We start from the raw sequence: 24671 nt of genomic DNA, 5'->3' as shown, positions 1-24671 counted from the left end.
AGAAACTACTGTTTTCTCAGAAAAATCTATATGCCATAAATCATCCCAGCACACACACTTATTTACTGCTTAACCTTTAGGTCTATACATATTCAGTTACTTGATTTGAGCTCTCAAAATAGTTACCCCCCCAAAAAAGACATTTACTTAGTTTGTCAAAGTCCCTTAAAAAGTAATTGTAAAAAATATTACATATAAATAGCACAAAAACAGGAAATAAAGGTTTGCTTATTTGGAAAGTTATACTTTTGTGTTTCTTGGCATTTAAAACACACTAAGGGAGCTCCTACACAAGTGTTTAAAAAATATTTTTTAGAGTGGTTTTTCAGACTCAGTCATAACAGCATTTAAAATTTACAGCAGTGAATAATAGACACACTTCATGGTTTCCTTGAGGGCAAATGTGTAAAAACAGTAAAAGTAATGGAAAGCAAGTCTAGGAAGGGTAGAAACATCCTGCTCCAAAGAGGATCACCTTCCTCTGAAGCATGAGCAAAGCTGAGATATCAGATAGTGTCTCTAAATCAAAGTGGTCATCGCAACTAGTGTCCAGTTTCCAACCTCATCTATTTGAGCCTTACCTTCAGACTATTTACACATTTAAAGGAGTATTTGCACTTCTTGGACTTCCATTTTCCTTTTCCCCAGCTTTTTCTTCCTGTGCATTGGGAGTGTTTGTTGGGGTGTCAGGGGCGTTCGGTGTTAGTACCACTTTCTATACTAACAGCATCATCCTGAAAATATACAAAATGGGTAGATATCATTACCTAACTTATGAAACCCAAATAATGGAAAAACTAGCTGCTTTTACATTTTTTTCCACCAATAGGAATACTCTCTGCACACAGACTTTAAGAAAAAAAAGTTTCAAAGGGGAAAAAAATAATGTTATAGATTTTCTAAATAAAAACAGCATTCGTCTGTAGAGATATCGAAAGGTCAGACAGCTATGTCCAGTGCAGTAGTAAAGTTATTTTTTTCAGGAAATATTACGTTACTTGTCATCTTTCCAAAGTCAGAAACTTTAGCCCTTCAATTGTTTTGATTCAGGTATGTCAAAAAGAGAGCAGACAACTGTAAGACTCTAGAAGGACTCCAGAAGCACGGGGACTTTTTCATTGCTTAGCCTTCTACTCTTACCAACAAATTTCTATCTGTACTGAGACTAAATGACACTCAATTTCCCATTTCACCACATGGAATTTGTTTAGATAAGAAATAGAAACTAAACCTTTTCAGGATAGGGAAACGGTCTTAAAAAAAATGGGATGGTAATTATCTCTCTCAAAGACATTTTACAGGAAAAAACAATGTTTATAAAGACCGCAGTGATATTTATAATGAAAAGAATATTTGAGAGCAAAGAATTATTATAAATTAACTCCTGTCAGGAATGTAGCTTTCCTAAGAGTGCTGTCTTCTGTATGGTGTCAATAAGTATTCAGGAATAAAAGTGAACAGTAACGGATTAGCCCTACAACACCTCTGAGCCTAAACGGACACAAAAGACTGACAGTAACGGCCTGATTTTCCAAAGGTACTGACCAACTACAGCTCCCACTGAAGAGCTGCAGCAGCTCAATACCTCTGAAAGCCAGGTCAAAGTGAATCACCTAAGTCAGAGGGAATCATCCCCCCATGTTCCCTCCCTAGAATGGGGCACAGTTTTCAGGGTAACTGCACCTTTATGTCCCTGAACCCCATGCTTGTCTCAAAGAAGGCACACTAGTCTAGAGGCCTGAGACCTTCATCTCTTTCTGCACAGTGACTTTGAATGGTAGTTTACCAACATGTAGTAGTGTTCAGGCCCCCTTGGATCAAAGATCAGGTCCATTTGTTGAGATGGAAAGAAATTTCCCTCCCCTGCCCCACCCATATTAGATTAAATATCAGCCTTTTATGCCAGAAATTCTTTGGTTCCTTGGGTTTCTGATACCCATTTGAACGTGAATTGTTTACAATCCCTGGGACTGCAGTAATCATCCCCTACAGTTTTTACTTCATGGAGGAGTTATGGTAACCCTCCCCTCCATGGAGCTGAATAAAGTCCATGGCCCAGCAGACATACAGAACATTAACAAATTCAATATGATACCCAAAAATACTGCATGTGCTTGCAATCTCTGTCACTGAAGGACAGCTTCCCTTCTGAGCCATAGGAAGTTTGTGGTCTTTAATTCCATCTTCCTACCCCCACTAAAGGTAATGAAATTCCAGTTTCAGCAGATTTGTCAAAAAATAGGCCTTGTCTGCATTAGTAGGATTTTGTCAGTATGGTGTGGATGTAGTTATATTGGTATAAAAATGCTTATTCCAGTATAGTTTATGCAACATTACATGATCGCAATCTACTTGGCAGAACCACGTCAGTACAATTTTTAAGTGTTGGTCCCCCAAGAAGCCTTTTTGTGATTCTTGGATAAAGTGGTCTCCTCCTCTCTCCTCCATCGTGAGCCTATTCTTCAGTAAGTCAGAGAGCCCAAATCCTCAGGTTATTCCTTATCCTCAAACTGACGCCACAGCACTCTGTTAAACTAACCACTAAAAGTATGTGTTGTATGAAACACAAAGACAACCAAAAATACAACACACACTTGCTAGTTCCCTGAATGATCAATTGAAAAAAAAAAAAAACAAAAAAAAAAACCACACTAACTGGAGGCTTTTCCTCCTCCCCCATCTATACCTCACAGACAAGTGTTAAAATTTTAAACAGACTTTATGAGCTGTAAAGCATACATTTTACAGATACCTCAAAATGATGTTTTCTGTAATACGCAATAATCCTGGTAACATCTGAATGCAAGCAAGCAACACTGACACACAGGTGCATTCAGAGCAAAGGTACAGTAGCAAGCAAAGACAGTATATCTGAGTTAAGACAATTTAGATAGTCTTATGTGCAGCTTTCACTAGTATTCTCATTGAATTTATGTAGCATACCTAGTTCTTGACAAACACAGAAGACAAAGTCCCCCCGCACACACAATGAGTTTATACTACAGACACTAAATCCCACAACCTCATGTTCAGGAAGGACAGACAGGGGAAAAGGGAGGAGGTGTTGCCTTATATATTAAAAATGTAACACACTTGGACTGAGGTGGAGATGGACATAGGAGACGGAAGTGTTGAGAGTCTCTGGGTTAGGCTAAAAGGGGTAAAAAACCGGGTGATGTCGTGCTGGGAGTCTACTACAGGCCACCTAATCAGGTGGAAGAGGTGGATGAGGCTTTTTTCAAACAACTAACAAAATCATCCAAAGCCCAAGATTTGGTGGTGATGGGGGACTTCAACTATCCAGATATACGTTGGGAAATAACACCGCGGGGCACAGACTATCCAATAAGTTCCTGGACTGCATTGCAGACAACTTTTTATTTCAGAAAGTTGAAAAAGCTACTAGGGGGGAAGCTGTTCTAGACTTGATTTTAACAAATAGGGAGGAACTTGTTGAGAATTTGAAAGTAGAAGGAAGCTTGGGTGAAAGTGATCATGAAATCATAGAATTTGCAATTCTAAGGAAGGGTAGAAGGGAGTACAGCAGAATAGAGACAATGGATTTCAGGAAGGTGGATTTTGGTAAGCTCAGAGAGCTGATAGGTAAGGTCCCATGGGAATCAAGACTGAGGGGAAAAACAACTGAGGAGAGTTGGCAGTTTTTCAAAGGGACACTATTAAGGGCCCAAAAGCAAGTTATTCCGATGGTTAGGAAAGATAGAAAATGTGGCAAAAGACCACCTTGGCTTAACCACGAGATCTTGCGTGACCTACAAAATAAAAAGGCATCATATAAAAAAGGAAACTAGGTCAGATTACAAAGGATGAATATAGGCAAATAATACAGGAATGCAGAGGCAAGATTAGAAAGGCAAAGGCACAAATGAACTCAAACTAGCTATGGGAATAAAGGGAAACAAGAAGACTTTTTATCAATACATTAGAAGCAAGAGGAAGACCAAGGACAGGGTAGGCCCACTGCTCAGTGAGGAGGGGGAAACAGTAACGGGAGACTTGGAAATGGCAAAGATGCTTAATGACTTCTTTGTTTTGGTCTTCACTGAGAAGTCTGAAGGAATGTCTAGTATAGTGAATGCTTACGGGAAGAGGGTAGGTTTAGAAGATAAAATAAAAAAAGAGCAAGTAAAAAAATCACTTAGAAAAGTTAGATGCCTGCAAGTCACCAGGGCCTGATGAAATGCATCCTAGAATACTCAAGGAGTTAATAGAAGAGGTATCTGAGCCTCTAGCTCTTATCTTTGGAAATCATGGGAGATGGGGGAGAGTCCAGAAGACTGGAAGGGGGCAAATATAGTGCCCATCTATAAAAGGGAAATAAAAACAACCCAGGAAACTACAGACCAGTTAGTTTAACTTCTGTGCCAGGGAAGATAATGGAGGCAGTAATTAAAGAAATCATCTGCAAACACTTGAAGGTGGTAAGGTGATAGGGAATAGCCAGCATGGATTTGTAAAGAACAAATCTGGCAAACTAATCTGATAGCATTCTTTTGATAGGATAACGAGCCTTGTGGATAAGGGAGAAGCGGTGGATGTGATATACCTAGACTTTAGTAAGGCATTTGATACAGTCTCGCATGATATTCTTATAGATAAGCTAGGAAAGTACAATTTAGATGGGGCTACTATAAGGTGAGTGCATAACTGGCTGGATAACCATACTCAGAGAGTAGTTTGTTAATGGCTCCAATCCTGCTGGAAAGGTATAACAAGTGGAGTTCCGCAGGGGTCTGTTTTGGGACCGGTTCTGTTCAATATCTTCATCAACGATTTAGATGTTGGCATAGAAAGTACGCTTATTAAGTTTGCGGACGATACCAAACTGGGAGGGATTGCAACTGCTTTGGAGGACAGGGTCAACATTCAAAATGATCGGACAATTGGAGAAATGGTCTGAGGTAAACAGGATGAAGTTCAATAAAGATAAATGCAAAGTGCTCCACTTAGGAAGGAACAATCAGTTTCACACATACAGAATGGGAAGAGACTGTCTAGGAAGGAGTATGGCAGAAAGAGATCTAGGGGTCATAGTAGACCACAGCTTAATATGAGTCACAGTGTGATACTGTTGCAAAAAAAGCAAAAGTGATTCTGGGATGCATTAACAGGTGTGTTGTAAACAAGACACGAGAAGTCATTCTTCCGCTTTACTCTGCGCTGGTCAGGCCTCAGCTGGAGTATTGTGTCCAGTTCTGGGCACCGCATTCAAGAAAGATGTGGAGAAATTGGAGAGGGTCCAGAGAAGAGCAACAAGAATGATTAAAGGTCTTGAGAACATGACCTCTGAAGGAATTGGGTTTGTTTAGTTTGGAAAAGAGAAGACTGAGAGGGGACATGATAGCAGTTTTCAGGTATCTAAAGGGTGTCATCAGGAGGAGGGAGAAAACTTGTTCACCTTAGCCTCTGATGATAGACAAGAAGCAATGGGCTTAAACTGCAGCAAGGGAGATTTAGGTTGGACATTAGGAAAAAGTTCCTAACTGTCAGGGTAGTTAAACACTGGAATAGATTGCCTAGGGAAGTTGTGGAATCTCCATCTCTGGAGATATTTAAGAGTATTAATGTCTATCAGGGATGGTCTAGACAGTATTTGGTCCTGCCATGAGGGCAGGGGACTGGACTCGATGACCTCTCGAGATCCCTTCCAGTCCTAGAGTCTATGAGTCTAAAAAAAAAAAAATAAACCTTTACTCAGGCAAGACTCTCTGCAAAGTAGTTAGATACAGTACCATCTTCACTTGCTGTAGTACTCAGGCTTGCTGTAGTACTCAGCACACTTTTACATGTCAGTTTTGTTTGCCTGCTTTTTGATGCTAGGAAGCACTTTGCAACCATACAGATACCTGGAATCAGTGAGAGTTAACAGATACTGCAAGATTTGACTCTAGACCTAAAAAAAAAATAATAATAATAATTAAAACATTAATTCATACTAAGAACGTGTGGGCAGATGGGCTTGGAGAAAGCAAAGTGGGTTTGGGGCAGAAAGGGAGAAAGCTGTGGCCACATCTATGCTATAACATAGTTACAGCCCATGTTGCTATAACCCCATAAAGAAATCACAGACTACAGTGACCGAAGGGGGTTTTGCATTACTGTAGGAACTCCATCTCAAGTGATTCTTCCACTGATCTTCCAGATAGCACAGCTACAGTAGAGAAGGGCAACAAAAATTATTAGGGGTATAGAACAGCTTCCATTTAAGGAGAGATTAAAAAGCCTGGGACTTTTCAGCTTGGAAAAGAGACGACTAAGGTGGGATATGATACAGGTCTATAAAATCTTGACTGGTGTGAAGTAAGTAAGTGTTATTTACTCCTTCACGTAAGAACTAGGGGTCACCCAATGAAATTGATAGCCAGCAGGTTTAAAACAAACAAAAGGAAGTACTTCTTCACACAGCGCACAGTCAACCTGTGGAACTCCTCACCTGGGAATGTTGTGAAGGCCAAAACTAACAGGATTCAAATAGAACTAGATAAGTTCCTGGAGGATAGGTCCATCAATGGCTATTAGCCAGGATGGCAGGAATTCAACACCATGTTCTGAGTGTCCCGAGCCTCTGTTTGCCAGAAGCTGGGAGAGTACAACAGGGGATGGATCATTTGATGATTGCCTGTTCTGTTCATTCCCTTTAAAACACCTCGCATCGGCCACTGTTGGAAGACAGGACACTCGGCTAGATGGACCACTGGTCTGACACAGTATGGCCATTCTTAAGTGTGGTGCCAAGAGTGTGGATTTTTCATACCTTTGAGTGCCAGAGCTCTGTCCATCTAAAGCTTTGTCTACATTAGCACTTTTGTCAGCAAAATGTCTGTCAGTCAGGGGTGTGAAAAAAATACACTGTTGCCTGACATAAGTTTCACCAATAAAAGGGCCACTGTGGACAGCGCTACATCAGCAGGAGATATTCTCCTGCTGGCACAGCTACTGCTGCTCAAGGGGGGGTGAGTTAACTATACTAGCAGGAGAGCTCTCTCCTGCCAGCATAGAGCAGTTGCACAGGAGACCTTACAGCGGTACAGCTGTGGTTGTGCCACTGTAAGGTCCACAGTATAGACACAGCCTACATTATAAGTGTAAACTAGAGCTGGCCTAAACTACAGAGAGGTCGACCTTCCTACGCCCCTCACGGGTGTTAAAAATTCACTCCCCTGAGACACAAAACCAACCTAAGGTGCAGTGTCTACAACACTGGGTCAATGGAAGAATTCTTCTGTCGACCTAGCTACCGCCTCACAAGGAAGCGGATTTAGTACAGCAATGGAAAAACCCCTTCTGTCACTTTAGTAAGAGCTGGTCTATACTGGCAATGCTAAAGCGCTGCTGTGGCAGTGCTTTAATGTGGCTTGTGTGGTCGTGGAGCAGTGCTAGGAGAGAGCTCTCCCAGTGCTCTTAAAAAAAAAAACCCACCTCCATCAGGCCGTAGCTCCCAGCGCTTGGGGCACTGTTTACACTGGCGCTTTACAGCGCTACAACTTGTTGCACTCAGGGGGGTGTTTTTTCATACCCGAGCAAGAAAGTCACAGCGCTGTTAATTGCCAGTGCAGACAAGCCCTAAGTGTCTATACTACTAGTGTGCTAGTCAGCTGCAGCAGTTCAAGCACAGACATACCTAAGCCTATTTAGGCTGTGTCTACACTGCCACTTCCAGCGCTAAAACTTAATCGCCGCTCGTTTGGGGGCGGGGGGGGTACTAGCACCAGGAGAGCTCTCCCCCAGCAATAAAGCATGTCTACACTGCTCACCTCACTGTGCTGCTGCCGCCATAACGTGGACAGTGTAGACATACCCTTAAAAAGCTGTTTTGGAAGCAGAATGAAAGGTAGGCAAAGGTGGGAGAAAAAAGACAAAGGGAGCAGTTGGGAGACAGGACTGGGTGGAGCACTGGAGGCAACAAGAATGTGAAGACAAAAGCAGTAGCAGAGCTATTCAGACCCCTGAAGGTGAAGATAAGGTGCTTGAAATCTGAGTGGATGAAAATTAGTTAAGTTTGTGGGGGATGGGGGATTGACACAGTTATTTTCTTCAAGAGCAGCAAAGAATCCTGTGGCACCGTATAGACTAACAGACGTTTTGGAGCATGAGCTTTCGTGGGTGAATACCCACTTCGTCTTCATCTATTCAGGTTTCAATCTCTTTATCTTTACCTTCAGGGGTCTGATTAGCTCTTCTCCTGCTTGTTTCCACATTTCTTGTTGCCTCCCATGCTCCACCCAATCTTCTCTCCCAACTACTCCCTTTGTCTTTTTTCCTCCCACAAAATTTTGCCTTCCCTTACTTTGCTTCTACCTCTTGGAAATGATTCCTCTCCCCTTCTGCCCCAAGACCTCTTTCATTTAAGTCTTTCACTGCTACTTTCCCCAAGGCCATCTGCCCACATATTCTTAGTATGACTTATTATTTTAACTACTGTTTTGACATGGCAGGAGCCTGTATGTAGAGAGAAAAAGGGGCAAAGCAGAAGTGACCGACCAGGGTTACATACCAGGGTTACATACAGGACTTTTTAGTATTGTATCCTATTATTTCAGAGTTTAAACTACATAAATATGACCAGAGATTTTAATGGTTGGTACTTAAATCACTATACAAATATTATACATGTGTTACAATAAATACGGACTTCACATTTATAGAAGACTATATTACTAAATCTAATCTGCAATGGATTACACTTAGGCCATGTCTACATCTAAAATTTTGCAGCGCTGGTAGTTACAGCTGTATTAGTACAGCTGTATAGGGCCAGCGCTGCAGAGTGGCCACACTTACAGCAACCAGCGCTGCAAGTGGTGTTAGATGTGGCCACACTGCAGCGCTGTTGGGCGGCTTCAAGGGGGGGTTCGGGGAACGGGAGAGCAAACCGGGAAAGGAGACCAGCTTCGCCGCGGTTTGCTCTCGCGTTCCCCGAACCCCCCTGCAAACCGCAGGGAAGGAGACCTGCTTGCTCGGGGTTCAGGGAACGAGAGAGCAAACCGGGAAAGGAGACCCGCTTCGCCGCGGTTTGCTCTCGCGTTCCCGAACCCCCTGCAAACCGCAGGGAAGGAGACCTGCTTGCTCGGGGAACGGGAGAGCAAACCGCGGCGAAGCTGGTCTCCTTTCCCGGTTTGCTCTCTCGTTCCCGGAGCCACCCAGCAAACCGCAGGGAAGGAGACCTGCTTGCTCGGGGCTCCGGGAACTAGAGAGCAAACCGGGAAAGGAGACCCGCTTCGCCGCGGTTTGCTCTCGCGTTCCCGGAGCCACCCTGCAAACCGCAGGGAAGGAGACCTGCTTGCTCGGGGTTCCGGGAACGAGAGAGCAAACCGCGGCGAAGCTCGTCTCCTTTCCCGGTTTGCTCTCATCGTTCCCCGAACCGCCGAGCAAGCGGTTCTCCTTCCCTACGGTTTGCAGGGTGGCTCCGGGAACGAGAGAGCAAACCGCGGCAAAGCTGGTCTCCTTTCCCGGTTTGCTCTCTCGTTCCCGGAACCCCGAGCAAGCAGGTAAGGAGAACCGCTTGCTCGGCGGTTCGGGGAACGAGAGAGCAAACCGGGAAAGGAGACCAGCTTCGCCGCGGTTTGCTCTCCTCGTTCCCGGAACCCTGAGCAAGCAGGTCTCCTTCCCTGCGGTTTGCAGGGTGGCTCCGGGAACGCGAGAGCAAACCGCGGCAAAGCTGGTCTCCTTTCCCGGTTTGCTCTCTCGTTCCCCGAACCGCCGAGCAAGCGGTTCTCCTTACCTGCTTGCTCGGGGTTCCGGGAACGAGAGAGCAAACCGGGAAAGGAGATCAGCTTGATTACCAGAGGCTTCCTCCTTCCACGGAGGTCAAGAAAAGCGCTGGTAAGTGTTTACATTGGATTACCAGCGCTGGATCCTCTACACCCGAGACAAAACGGGAGTACGGCCAGCGCTGCAAACAGGGAGTTGCAGCGCTGGTGATGCCCTGCAGATGTGTACACCTTCAAAGTTGCAGCGCTGTAACTCCCTCACCAGCGCTGCAACTTTCTGATGTAGACAAGCCCTTAGTTGCAGAAATCTAACACAGCTCATTGCAGAACTGGGACCTCACAATTTAATTTTAACAGTCTAACAGAAAAGACTTGCAAACTGTATTGTGTGAATGAATGACCAGAATGTAGCTTATGGTACAAAAGCAAAAGAAAAAAATTTCTAACAAGTTAGGTATAAATTTCATTGGCTTGTGTAATAATTTTAAGCACATCCTTTTGATATCATACAACAGGTCTGTTGCAGCCAATCATTTGCTTTTGTTTTGTTCTTATATTAGGATAGTCTCTTTAGAGGCACATATTTGGTGATAAATTTTTGCCACAAAAGTGGAGTTTTCTTCCACTATAATAACTTTAATTTAAAAACATTCTCAAATAGAATTTCCTTTCACCAAAAGACTACATGTATGTAGGAATATTGCAAAATATACTATTCCACAGTACAAGATTTAAAAAGAGAGACAGCACGCGCACACACAGTGTTTGATTTTTCACTTTCAGATGTTTTACTAGAAACTGATTAACCATTTAGACTATAAAATGAAAAAATCTCTACCTCTACACCTCGTACACCTTACCTCAGAGGTGCCTGCCTATCTCCCAACCCCATCTTACTTAATTATTTAGGAATGCAGTATCTCCTGAGCCCCCTCAGACCTAAAATACCCTCTCCCTATTTAGAGTGCAGGGAGCATCAAACAGAAATTTCCCCATCACTATTTTGAGATGAAGGAGGACTCTGGTCCTACAGCCCTATAGGGCCTTCTCCTTCCCCAACCACCACAGTGGATGCAACCTAAGACACAAATCCCAGAACCTCCTCACTGCTGGAAGGTCCTCTCCATGCCCATAAATTATGGTGGGGCCCTTCAGTTAAGGGAAAAATCCCAAGCTACTTGAGGAGATTTCCCAGTATCCCCCTGGGGAAGGGGAAGGCCCGAGGGTCGGGGGGGGGACATTGGGGAAATTCCCGGTAATGGGGTGACCCCGCCTGCTGGGAGGGATGGGAGATCCCCCTGAGAGAAGGCTCCAGGGTTGGCGGGACATTGGGCAATTCCCAGTAATGGAGTGACCCCGCCATGAGAGGGAAGTGGGGATCCCCCTGGGAAGGAGAAGGCCTCAGGGTCGGGGGGGGGAATTGGGGCAATTCCCGGTAATGGGGTGACCCCACCATCAGAAGGAAGTGGGGATCCCCCTGGGGAGGAGAAGGCCCCAGGATCAGGGGGAAACATTGGGACAACTCCCAGCAATGGGGTGACCCCGCCGTGAGAAGGATGGGGGATCCCCCCGGGGAGGAGAAGGCCCCAGGGTCGGGGGGAACATTGGGACAATTCCCGGCAATGGGGTGGCCCCGCCATGAGAGGGATGGGAGATCCCCCTGGGGAGGAGAAGGCCACAGGGTCGGGGGGGGGGGGACATTGGGACAATTCCCGGCAATGGGGTGGCCCCGCCATGAGAGGGATGGGGGATCCCCCCGGGGAGGAGAGGGCCACAGGGGGTGGCACTGGGACAATTCCCAGCAATGGGGTGATCCCGCCTGCTGGGAGGGATGAGGGATCCCCCCCGGGGAGGAGAAGGCCCCAGGGTCGGGGGGGGTGACATTGGGACAATTCCCGGCAATGGGGTGACCCCGCCATGAGAGGGAGGGGGATCCCCCCGGGGAGGAGAAGGCCCCAGGGTCGGGTGGGGTGACATTGGGACAATTCCCGGCAATGGGGTGACCCCGCCTGCTGGGAGGGATGGGGGATCCCCCCGGGGAGGAGGAGGCCCCAGGGTCGGGGGGGTGACATTGGGACAATTCCCGGCAATGGGGTGACCCCGCCATGAGAGGGATGGGGGATCCCCCCGGGGAGGAGGAGGCCCCAGGGTCGGGGGGGTGACATTGGGACAATTCCCGGCAATAGGGTGACCCCGCCATGAGAGGGATGGGGGATCCCCCCAGGGAGGAGAGGCCCGCAGGGGGTGACATTGGGACAACTCCCGGCAATGGGGTGACCCCGCCATGAGAGGGATGGGGGATCCCCCCGGGGAGGAGAAGGCCCCAGGGTCGGGGGGGGGGGTGACATTGGGACAATTCCCGGCAATAGGGTGACCCCGCCATGAGAGGGATGGGGGATCCCCCCGGGGAGGAGAAGGCCCCAGGGTCGGGGGGGGGGCGACATTGGGACAATTCCTGGCAATGGGGTTACCCCGCCTGCTGGGAGGGATGGGGGATCCCCCCCGGGGAGGAGGAGGCCCCAGGGTCGGGGGGGGGTGACATTGGGACAATTCCCGGCAATGGGGTGACCCCGCCATGAGAGGGATGGGGGATCCCCCCGGGGAGGAGAGGCCCGCAGGGGGTGGCACTGGGACAACTCCCGGCAATGGGGTGACCCCGCCATGAGAGGGATGGGGGAGCCCCCCGGGGAGGAGGAGGCCTCAGGGGCAGGGGCTTCCCCGTGTTAACCCCCCAGTAACGGGCTGGCCCCAGCCCCGGCTCCGCTGGGGGCCCCGCTCCCAACTCACGTTCTCGTCCCCAGACAGGTCCCCGGGGTTGCTGTTCTCGTCGCTGCTCAGCTTCTGCTTCTTGGCCGGCATCTCGCTCCCCGCTCCCGCCGCCGCCGGGGCATCAGCCCGCTCAGACATCTTCCCCGCCCCCCGCCGCGGAGCGTAAAGCACGCCCGGGCCAGGGCCGACGCACTGCCGTAAAGAGTCCGCCTCACGCCGCAAAGCAGATTGACAACCTAGTGACGGGAGCTGCCACACTGCTGAAAAATCCAGCCTAGCCCTTGCCACCCTGAGGCTGCTAGAGCTGGCTGGGGGAGAGAGAGAGAGAGAGAGAGAGAGAGGTGGGTTGGGTACTATAGGCAGGCTCAGATAATCTCAGGGGTCTTTTTAGTCTCTCATCTTCCATTGATTTCAATGGCTGGCAGGAGCCTAAATACCTTTTACGGTTTGGCCCTTAGCGGCAAAGCTTGCCTCCCCCCCGCCCTTTTCTAATTTTTATGACAAAACAGCCTCACTGTTAGTCTTTAAGGTGCCACAGGACTTATTGTTGCTTTTTACAGATCCAGACTAACATAGCTACCCCTCTGATACTAGTCTTCACTGAATGGCCTATGGCTGTCAGAACTGGAATTCCTCACTCCTTCACGGTTTCTATGTTTTCATGCTGCCCTGTGTCTTTCTGACAACGTATCAGCACCTTATTCATTATACTCCATTTCCCCCGCGTTTTTATTAAATGAGATCATGTATTTTTTTTACTTTAAGATGTTTATATTTATCAAAAAGCTTTTCCATTTTTTTAAATGAAAGCCTTTACATACCCATAAAAAGTGATCGTTTGTTTCTTCCACCTGACAGAGTGCACATAGTCCATCTTTGTGTCTGTTTTATTCAGAAAAGAATAAAATAGGCAATTAGTACTCTAAACAAAAGCACTTCATTAGTCCTATGCAGACCCTGGAGTGCATCATAATCATCAACTGTAGGGCATAATTCAAATTTTTCTCTTCCTCTTTTTTCATTAATCCTAATTTTTTTTTGACATTTCTCTTTTAAATTTGTTTTAGGCATTCAAATTCCTGTTTACTTAAGGGTATTTCTACATCAATCCTTCCATTTCTTGCAGCATTTTTAGCTGCTTTGTCCACCATTTTGTCCCCTGTTTTCCCAATCTGTGCTGGAATCCAAGCTAATTCTATGTGTATCCCCATCAGTACTTATTCTGCTATTAGAAATAACTGCATTGAATAAATCACTTATACATACTGAGACACTCTTTTTGATCGCCATAAGGCCTGAGATTGAATCTGGAAAAATGACCACTGCTGGTGGGCATACATCCCAGATCCAATTTAATGCTAGCATTACTGCTATTAGTTCAGCTGTCATGATAGCTATGTAGTCAGATAATCTTTTAGATGTACTAATTCCCAATTTTTCCATCCCCTTTCTTCCTGGTTCTCTTCTTTTTGGGACCTATCTGTATATATCTGACAAAAATGACTACACTTTTCCTCTATATACTGGAATCCTTCATTCTTAATAACTAATGCCTCTTTTTCACCTGTAAGTTTGTGAAATAAATCTTAATCCATGTTTGGACTTTCCATCCATAGCTAATTTTCCCATGACTGAAAGTTTTGGCTTCATTCAGCTTTCCTTGCCTTAACTCAAATGGCATGTGGAGTTCTAACATCATGTGCTGTAATTCATCTACTGAGTTCCCAACAATCCTCATAGATTTGTTTGAGTCTTTGATCATTGCAGTTACCATTACCTTTGGCCCAGAAAGTTAGGTTCTGTAGTTTCACAGTGTAACTGGTATTTCACTAGAAGCTATCTGTAGCACACATATAGGTGTTGTAATAAATGCAACACACACAATTGGACTTGTGTTTGTAAGCAGAGTCAGGATGAGCTCTACCCTGACATCTGGTGGTGAAGTATGGGGAGTGTGGAAAGGAATTTCAGGTATTTGCACTGGCACACCCACCCCACCTAGCATAGCCCACGGCAGCCTGGGATGATTATTTTGACAGCTCTGGGACCCCCAATTTTTTTGATTATTGGGGCAGAAGGAATAAAGTGTTGTCACCCTGATTATGTGAATGAGGAACTATGAGACTGCGTTATGACAGAGATGTCTCACTATCCATTAAGTAGCACCTGCTAGACAAGGGACATGGATGGCAAAACCCAGTGAATGGAGAGAGGTTGGGGACTGGTGTGTGTATGTGATGGTATGGGCTGCTTTTTGAGAGCCTGGAACACCAATTGCACATTCTTCTCTCTCCACTATTGATGAGCAGAGCTAATTTTGAATCCTTTAGGAGTCCATCTAGAGGCTGCTGACCTGAATTCATGTTGGGCCAATGGTGCGCCAGCACTGGGGCTCCCCTACTACAAGCTGAAATCACTAAGAGCTGAAATCACTACAATAGCTAAGCTTACTGAGCTGAGATCACTGAGGGCTGTGTTAACTAGTGGGGGAGCCTGAAGATCTATTGCTAAGCGGCTGGCAGAGCGGAGCAGTTTTCAGCATGTTGGAGCAGCCCATGGAACAGTGAGTGGAGTGGAGTGATTTGCGGGGAAGGCTGAAGTGGTTCACGGGTCGGCTGGAGGAGCGGCACAGCTGGTGGAGTGGAGCCAGTCGTGGTGAAGGCTGCAGCAGAACTCCACGGAGAGGCGGAGCAGTTGGCTCCGGCCCACGTAACGTGCCCCTTAACACCCTGTGTGAGCCCCCTCCCCTGCCCATTTCCACCCAGGTTGGGGGAGGGTAAAACTCTGCAGATAAACTTTTGAACTCTGGGGTGATTGGACTTAAGACCCTAAGGGGGAAAGGACATTGCCAAACGTACTTGGAGGTGGATTGGTTTTTTTTGCTTATGGTTTGTGTTATAATCCAATTGGTGGTGTTTCTCCAATGTGATGCTGCATTGTTTCCCTCCTTTATTAAAATGATTTTGCTACACTCGGACTCCGTGCTTGTGAGTGGGGAAGTATTGCCTCCTAGAGGTGCCCGGGGGGATGGTATGTAATTATCCCAGGTCACGGGGTGGGGGCTCGAGCCGGTTTTGCACTGTGTTATTGAAACGGAATCCCTGAATACTGAAGCCGGCCCTTGTTGCTGCCAACTCAGAGGGGCAGAAGGGTTACATATTAAATCTAATTTTTTAAGTTCTGATTTTGATGCTGACCCAGAAGCTTGGCAGTTATAGTCAGTAACTGGTCTGATGAAGGTTCTGTATACTATTAGCAGTGTTTTCGTATCCACCCCCCCCCCAATTAGTTCCAGTGAGACATAAGCAGGTTAATCAGAGATTCATAGATTAGGGTTGGAAGAGACCTCAGGAGGTCATCTAGTCCAACCCCCTGCTCAAAGCAGGACCAACCCTTAACTAAATCATCCCAGTCAGGGCTTTGTCAAGCTAGACCTTAAAAATCTGTAAGGATGGAGATTCCACCACCTCCCTAGGTAACCCATTCCAGTGCTTCACCACCCTCCTAGTGAAATATATTTTTTCCTAATATTCAACCTAGACCTCTCCCACTGCAACTTGGGACCATTGCTTCTTGTTCTGTTATCTGCCACCACTAAAAACAGCCTAGCTCCATCCTCTTTGGAACCCCCCTTCAGATAGTTGAAGGCTGATATCAAATCCCACCTCACTCTTCTCTTATCTTTAACACAGTTTACATGGTCCTTCCAAAGTAATTTAGTATCAAATATTACCCCTAAGAATTTGAATCTTTTTAACTGTATCCATTTGTTCTCCAGACAGATGCAGTTCACATTCCTTTGTAACTTTGCTTTTTTCAAAACTCAATCCTTTGGCAATGGAAAACCATGCATTTCCTGGGTTAGAGGTTTCTCGTAATGCTTTGTAGATTCTCTTTTCTGCCACCTCAATATTCCTGCTCCACTCAGTTATCTCTGACTAGAGTGACACCTATCACAGCACTATTAGTTTTGTGAGATAAATTATCAGAATATTACATAAAGTTGAGCTGATAACACTTCCCGGTGGTGTACCATTTTTAGTATTATATATATTCAACATAACTTTCCCAACATACATTCTTCTCCTTATCCTAGTACACTGACTTTGTACAATAAGCCTTCCCTTCATAGCATGTCATATGCCTTTTCAATATCTAGAAAGACAGCTGTCACAAAACCCTTGTGCCCAGGGGCGGCTCTAGCTTCTTTGCCGCCCCAAGCACGGCAGTCAGGCAGCCTTTGGCAGCGCACCTGCAGGAGGTCCCCGGTCCTGCAGATTCGGTTGCTTGCCTGCGGGAGGTCTGCTGGTCCCATGGCTTCGGCGCACCCACCGCCAAATTGCTGCCAAATCCGCCAGACCGGGGACCTCCCACAGGCAACCCTTCAAAGGCTACCTGACTGCTGCCCTCAGAGGGACTGGCAGAGCGTCCCCTATGGCTTGCCACCCAAGGCATGTGCTTGGAGTGCTGGTGCCTGGAGCCGCCGCTGCTTGTGCCTCATACATTGTTGTATTTCAGTTTGTAATTTTGCAATGTGAACAATGATACACCCTATCTATAATGCCATTGTTTTCCAAATAGGCAACCAATCTTTCATTTATCATTCTCTCCATAATTTTACCAAGGCAGGACATAAGGGCAATTGGTCTAGAAGCATCCACTTTTGTGAATAGTTTGCCTTGTTTTCATATTAGAATTACTACTGCATGTTTCCACCCTTACTGATATCACTTCTTTTTCGCATATAGTGTTAAATAATCCAAGATATCTCTCTGAAAGCAGTTTGAGGGTTATTTAAACATTATGATACATATATTATCTTTATCTGGGGATGTATTCTTGCTAATATCACTAGCTTTCTCAAGTTCTTGCATACAGTATAGTATCTTCATATTTACCATAATCAATCATGATTCTCTTCAGTAAATTTCCTTTTAATCTGGTGGGAAACTTCACTTTCGTTTTCTTCATCACTCACCCCTCAAAAAGTTTCTGCTAGAACTTTTGCTTTCTCATGATCAGAACTTCTAACTATATTGTCAGTCCCAAAAAGACATGGCATGTGGCTCTCTAGTCTAAATACCATTCATTCTTCTAATTTCCCTGTATATTCCTGATGTCTTGTTTATCCACCCACAGTACTTCCTCCAATTCTCTTTCTTTGTTGATTTTTTAAATAATTATTTTATACTTCATTAGAACTTCACTATTAATTGTATTTTTTGCTTTTTTTAAATAGACTTTGTTCTGTTCTTTAACAGCCATTTTACACTCCTCATTCCATCATGGAAGTGAGTTTTTAGTTTTGGGGTATTTCAATATCCCAGGCATGGCTACAGTAACTGTTGTTATTAATCCCTTTGTTAGGTTATCACTGAAATTTTCAGTGTCATCACTCACACAATGATTATTAGCAAATTCAGTATATTTACTTGTAAATAGATCTCAATTAGCTTTATTAAAATGCCAGGTGGCTAATTTTCCATGACCTTTGTCAGAGAAAAATTCAGTTCTTGCTTTTAGTTTGGGTGCAGCAAAATCAAATACTTTATTATTTCTCAAGCAATATTAATTGAGGGAGGGAGTGCCCTAGGACACTGGGTTGCCCCAGTCCCGGACAGGTTTCTCCACAGGTAAACAATTACAGCAAGCATTTATACCTTTGTTACAGACAATAGCAAGCAATATTACAGACAATGATGAGCAACAGATGCATTTTGTTTATGCATAGGCCATTCCGCTATCTTATTTTTCTCAGCTTCTGGGCGCCAGCCTACGTATTTAATTATCAGGGCAAGATCGTAATAACTTCTCACACAGTTCTTTTCTGCTTGCCTCACACAATTCTCGCTTCTACAAGTCTCACGTCATTAGGGTTACAGCTGGCCTACCTCTTGTTAACAAACTGACATGCATTAAGATCCCTTACAAATCCTTTTCAATTCTTTCCCTTCTTCCACGCCTTCAACCTTACCTTGCCCTTGAAAAGTAATAAGTATAGGGAAATGATCACTCCCCATTCCTTCTTCCTTATATATTTCCCAGTTGCATTTACTTGTCATATCTGCTGTTCTAATTCCCAGGTCTAAGCAGGAAAAACTACCATTTGCTGCATTAAATCCAGCTGGGGTGCTGTCATGCTGTATGATTGAATATGACCATTTATATAATTGCTATTACCACTGTAATACAATTGCAACAAATCTTGTACAAAGTATATCATGTCAATGGAAAAGTTACAATCTATCAGATATGATTATCCTGGCTAACTCCATGTATCATCTTTGTATCTAAAGTTAGAATATTGGCTATGGACTTGTATCTAAGGCCTGGTCTACACTACGATTTTAGGTCGAATTTAGCAGCATTACCTTGATTTAAGCCTGGACCCATCCACATGATGAAGCCTTTTTTTCTGACCTAAATGGGATTAGTGCTGAAATCGGCCTTGCCGGGTCGAGTTTGGGGTAGTGTGGACGCAATTCGACAGTATTGGCCTCCAGGAGCTATCCCAGAGTGCTCCACTGTGACCGTTCTGGACAGCGCTCTCTCAACTCAGATGCACTGGCCAGGTAGACAGGAAAAGGCCCACAAACTTTTGAATCTCATTTCCTGTTTGGCCAGCATGGTGAGTGCAGATCTCATCAGCAGAAGTGATGGAGTCCCAGGATCACAAAAGAGCTCCAGCATGGACTGAATGGGAGGTATGGGATCTGCTCGCCATATGGGGAGATGAATCCGTGCTAGCTGAACTCCGTTCAAGTAAATGAAATGCCAAAACATTAGAAAAAGTCTCAAAGGGCATGAAGGACAAAGGCCACAACAGGGACGCACGCCTTAAGGAGCTAAGGCAAGCCTACCAAAAAACCAGAGAGGCAAATGGCCGCTCAGGATCAGAGCCCTGAACATGTCGCTTCTATGATGAGCTTCATGCCATGCTAGGGGGTGCAGCCACCACTACCTCAACCCTGTGCTTTGACTCCGTCAATGGAGAATCATGCAACATGGAAGCGGGTTTTGGGGACGAGGAAGATGATGATGAAGAGATTGAAGATAGCTCACAGCAAGGGAGTGGAGAAACCAGTTTCCCCAACAGCCAAGATATGTTTCTCACCCTGGACCTGGAGCCAGTAACCCCCAGACCCACCCAAGGCATGCTCCCAGACCCTGACGGCAGAGAAGGGACATATTACACATGGTTTAAAAGCAAGCATGTTTAATGATTTATTTGCCCTGGCATTCACGGCCAGTCCAGCTACTGGAAATGTCTGTTAACATGTATGGGGATGAAGTAGAAATCCTCCAGGGACATCTCCATAAAGCTCTCCTGGATGTACTCCCAAAGCCTTTGCAAAAGGTTTCTGGGGAGGGCGGCCTTATTCTGTCCACCTGATAGGACACTTTACTACACCAGGCCAGTAGCACGTAGTCAGGAATCACTGCATAACAAAGCATGGCAGTGTATGGTCCCGGTGTTTGCTGGCGTTCAAACAACATCTGTTCTTTATCTCACTGTGTTATCCTCAGGAGAGTGATATCATTCATGGTCACCTGGTTGAAATAGGGTGCTTTATTAAGGGGACATTCAGAGGTGCCCGTTCGTGCTTGGCTGTTTGGCTGTGGCTGAACAGAAATGTTCCTCGCTGTTAGCCTCTAGGTGGGGGGAGGGGTGAAGTGTGAGTGATCTCTCACACCAAACCAGCAGACCCTCAATACAATGCTTTTGGTGGGACACTTCTGAGTGTATCAAATCAGGACAAATTGCTCAGAGCAGGGCAGTTACAGCCCAAGGCTGGGGTTCCTTTGCACACCAAGGTAAGCCAAACCAGCCAAACAGAGAAGACTTCAGTTTTACCCAACTGGCTAACCAGAAGTCATACAAGCAATTCCTTTAGACACTCCAGTTTCCCAGTATCACCACCACTACCACTCGTTATGGGGACAAATGGTTATGAAAACCAATACCCCAGTAAAAGAAAAAGGTTCTCCCGATTCCATTAGAGCTAGAATTGGTTAAACGAAATGAATTACACACAGTAATGGCAAAGTTCTTGGTTCAGGCTTGTAGCAGTGACAGAATAAACTGCATGTTCAAATCAAGTCTCTGGAGTACATCCACAGCTGGGATGGGTCATCCAGTCCTTTGTTCAGAGCTTCAGTTTGTAGCAAAGTCTCTCCAGAGGTCAGAAGCAGGATTGAAGACAAGATGGAGGGGTTTTCAGGGCCTTTTATATTATCTGCCCTGTGTAAAATCACAGCAGCAAGATGGAGTTTGGAGTCACATGGGCAAGTCATATGTCCATGCATGACTTTACAGGCCGATGCTATTGTTTATGATGCTATTGTTTACGTGTTAGTTTAACATTCCCAGGAAAGCTCAGATGTGGATTGGCATCTCCCAAAGTCCATTATCAGTTAAGTGAGAGCTCAGTGGTTTGAGCATTGGCTTACTAAACCCAGGGTTGTGAGTTCAATCCTTGAGAGAGGTCAGGGGGCCATTTAGGCAGAGGTGGCTCTGGACATATTGCCGCTCCAAGCACGGAGGGTCCGCTGGTCCCACGGGACCAGCGGCCCTCCGCAGGCACGTCTGCGGGAGGTCCACCGAAGCCACGGGACCAGCGGACCCTCCTCAGGCAAGCTGCCAAAGGCACCCTGCCTGCCGCCCTAGCAGCGACCAGCAGAGCACCCCCTGTGGCTTGCCGACCCAGGCACGCGCTTGGAGCGCTGGTGCCTGGAGCCACCCCTGCATTTAGAGATCTGGGGCAAAAAAAAAAATAGTTGGGGATTAGTCCTGCTTTGAGCAGAGGGTTGGACTAGATGACCTCCTGAGGTCCCTTCCAGCCCTGATATTCTATGATTGGTCACTTACAGAGAATAGTCCTTTCTCAAGAATCTGACGAAATGCTTCACTGAGGCTAGTTAGAATCAAAACACACTGAGATACACAGCCAATATTCATAACTTCAATTTCAAAAACGATACACACATACAGACAGCAAAATCATAACCTCTTTATAGACACCTCACACAACAACCTTTGTTCAATATTTGCTTCAGATATATAACAGTGGTTGCAACAATGATCTATACAGTGTGGCAGAGCTCCAACCTTGTCTCTGTGGGTTCCACACTTCCAGGCAGTTTATGCCAGCCTCAGAGGCTCATTGCGACCCTCCATGTACCCCTTCTCTCTCTAGGGCCACGGTCAGGGCCGTCCTTAGGCATAGGCAGAATAGGCAATGGCGTAGGCCCTCACACTGCCTGGGGGCACCACTCTGCAGGCAGCCCAGACAGTGTAGAAGCAGGGCTGCTGGGTCCTAGAGAGAGCCGAATGCAGCACAGTCTGAGGAATGGGATTGGCTGCTGGGGTCTCTGGGAAGCGAAGGGGGTGGGGGCTCACCTGTGAGTGTGACTCTTTCCCCCCGGCTGAGGTCAGGTGAAGCAGGCTCTGTGGCTCTGGAACCAGTATCCTTTGTTGTCTCCCATAACATCCATTCTTCTCCCCCCTGCCCCACGGAGCAGCCCCTCCTTTCTCCCTCCTCCCCAGGAGCACCCCTCTCTCTCTCCTCCCTCCCCTCCGTCACGGCTGGGTTGGGTGAGGTGCTGGGGGTAGGTGGGGGGAGGGGAGGCTGGCTGCTTGCTGAGGAATGAAAGTGAAAGTAACTCACTTCCTGGGCAGGCTGCCAGAATTGGAATGTCACACAGGGTTTGGATGGGGTTAGCCAGATGTGTGAAAAATCAGGATTGGGGTAGGGTGAGCAGATATCCCTATTTTATAGGGACAGTCCCAATTTTGGGGTCTTTTTCTTATATAGGCTCCTTTTACCCCCCCCCCATCCCTGTCCTGATTTTACACACTTTCTGTCTGGTCACTCTAGGTGGGGGTAATTGGTGCCTATATAAGACAAAGCTCCAAATATCGGGACTGGCCCTATAAAATCAGGACATCTGGATCTGGCCACCCTAGTTGGGGAGCGCCTCTCCCCCGGGCTGGCAGCTGCCAGCGATCCATCTCATCCGGGGGGAGCTGCATAGGGCAGGATGAGCTGCTGTGGCTCCATGGGTGCCCTGTCCCTGAGATCAGATGCTGTGCTAACTTCACCATGGTCCATAAGGCTGGTGGTGGTGCCCATTGGCGTGTGATTGGACCTGAGGGTTTGCTGCTGCTGTTGCCACTCTGCACCCCAAGAAGTAGATTTTGGGGTCCTGCAGTTTTCCACCTATCTCCTCCTCTACTGCAGCTGTTGGACCAGCGGGTTGGGGGGTGAGCCAAGCATGAAAGCAATACTATGTTGCCATTTAGATTGTCATTTAACAACTTTGTTTGCCAAAAATTCTTGCTAACAATCCTGAATCCAATTTCAATATTATTTTTAAAAAAATCAATATCTTAGCCAAAAACAGAAAATTAAGTTGTTGACAATTATTAGTGACAGGTTTGGTTTGAGGCAGGGAGTGGGCCAGTTTTCATCAGAGAAACAAAAAATGTTGACTGACTTTCCTATAGCCTGTTACTCCTGATAAGAGCCCTCCAACAACTGTAATATGCTCATCTCCTTACTAGTGTATAAAGCAGGGGTTGGCAACCTACGGCACACGTGTCAAAGGTGGCAGGTGAGCTGATTTTTGATGGTATGCAGCAGCAGGCTGAGCGGCTCAGCCCATCACTGCTCTGGGGTTCCGGCTGCTGCCCTATTGCCAGCTGGGATACCAGCCATAGGCCCCACTCAGCACCTGCTGCTGGCCTGGGGACCCCCAAGGAACCCCAGGCTGGCAGTAGGCTGAGCAGGCCAGCTGAACCACTCAACCTGCTGTCAGCCTGGGGTTCCATTCACTCAGCCGGCAGTGGGCTGAGTGGGCTGGTGGCGGGCTGAGTGGGCTGGTGGTGGGCTGAGCAGGGCCAATGGGGGGTTGAGTGGCTCAGTCTGCTGCCAGTCTGGGGTGCCAGTAGCACTCAGCCTACTGCTACTCCAGGGTTCCGGCTGCCGGCCAGCCAGTCAAGAGCTCAGCCGCCAGCCTCACTCTGCCTCCTGCCAGCCTGGGTGAGCAGAATCCCAGGCTGGTAGCGGGCTGAGGGGGGATTGGCGGCCGGGATCCTGGCTGGCAGGAGTTGGTGGTCAGAACCCCAGACCAGCAGCGGGCTGAGCAGGGCCTGGGATCCTTGTCTAGGGTTCCAGCCACCAGCCCGCTGCTGGTTTGGGGTTTCGTTTACTCAGCTGGCAGTGGCCTGAGCAGGACCAGTGGCCAAGACCTCAGATAATAACAATAGTTTATTTATATAATATAGACATAGAGAGAAACCTTCTACAACATTAAAATGTATTACTGGCATGAGAAACCTTAAATTACAGTGAACTTGGCACACCACTTCCGAAAGGTTGCCGACCCGACCCCTGGTATAGAGTGACCATATGTTGTACTAAGATTCTCCTGCTTTTTTTTTCCCCTGTGAGTCAGTATAACTTTTGCCAGCCCAGAAGTTGGGCAGCCAATGTTTTAAGTTTTCACAATGTTTTCTCCAACTTTCATAAAGTAAATACATAGTTAATATGAGTTTAAAAGGCCAGGGACACTTCTTTGTGAAGAATTTGTACAGCAGATCATGCCCATAGACGATCCAGAAAAGAAATTTGAGGTTGAATTTTTTAATGTTGTGATGGATAAAGCAGTATCTGCTGTTGATGAAAGGTTTAATACCTTGCAAGTACACATGAACAGTTTGGATTTTTGTATGACATAACTAAATTCAACGAAATAGGAAAACAAGAGCAACTAATGACAAAGTGCAAGAACCTAGAGAGCCTCCTGAAGCACGGTGATAGTTTTGATTTAAATGGACTTGAACTGTACGAAGAATTGAGTACACTGTCATCAATGTTGCCACATGCAAAATCGGTGATGGACATTGTACAGTTTATTCATACCCGCAAACTTGTTGACATATATCCTAATGTGTACATTGCCACTCGTATTCTACTGACAATTCCTTTAACAGTAGCATCAGGAGAACGGAGTTTCTCAAAACTAAAACTCATTAAAAACTATCTCCGCTCTACAATGAGTCAGGAACGCTTAACTGGTCTTGCTATTCTTGCAATCGAACAAGACACAACTTTGTCTTTGTCATACGATGACATTATTACTGATTTTGCAGCCAAAAAAGCCAGAAAGATT

General features: G+C 46.3%; 1 protein-coding gene across 1 annotated transcript in view; it reads right to left on the bottom strand.

The window, feature by feature from the left end:
* Positions 1 to 21934, bottom strand: part of EED (embryonic ectoderm development) — a 40267-nt gene extending 18333 nt beyond the window's left edge. The window contains 4 exon segments of the mRNA XM_030558849.1: positions 582 to 734; positions 12516 to 12801; positions 13319 to 13379; positions 21898 to 21934. Of these exon segments, the coding sequence (XP_030414709.1) occupies positions 582 to 734; positions 12516 to 12801; positions 13319 to 13371 (492 nt within the window). The 5' untranslated portion in view covers positions 13372 to 13379; positions 21898 to 21934.
* Positions 21935 to 24671: the final 2737 nt, after the last annotated feature.

The sequence above is a fragment of the Gopherus evgoodei genome, chromosome 1 (genome assembly GCF_007399415.2).
Source record: "Gopherus evgoodei ecotype Sinaloan lineage chromosome 1, rGopEvg1_v1.p, whole genome shotgun sequence".
Taxonomy (NCBI): domain Eukaryota; kingdom Metazoa; phylum Chordata; order Testudines; family Testudinidae; genus Gopherus; species Gopherus evgoodei.
The sequence above is the reverse complement of the archived record's forward strand: the minus strand, read 5'-3'. Positions and strand labels throughout refer to the sequence as shown.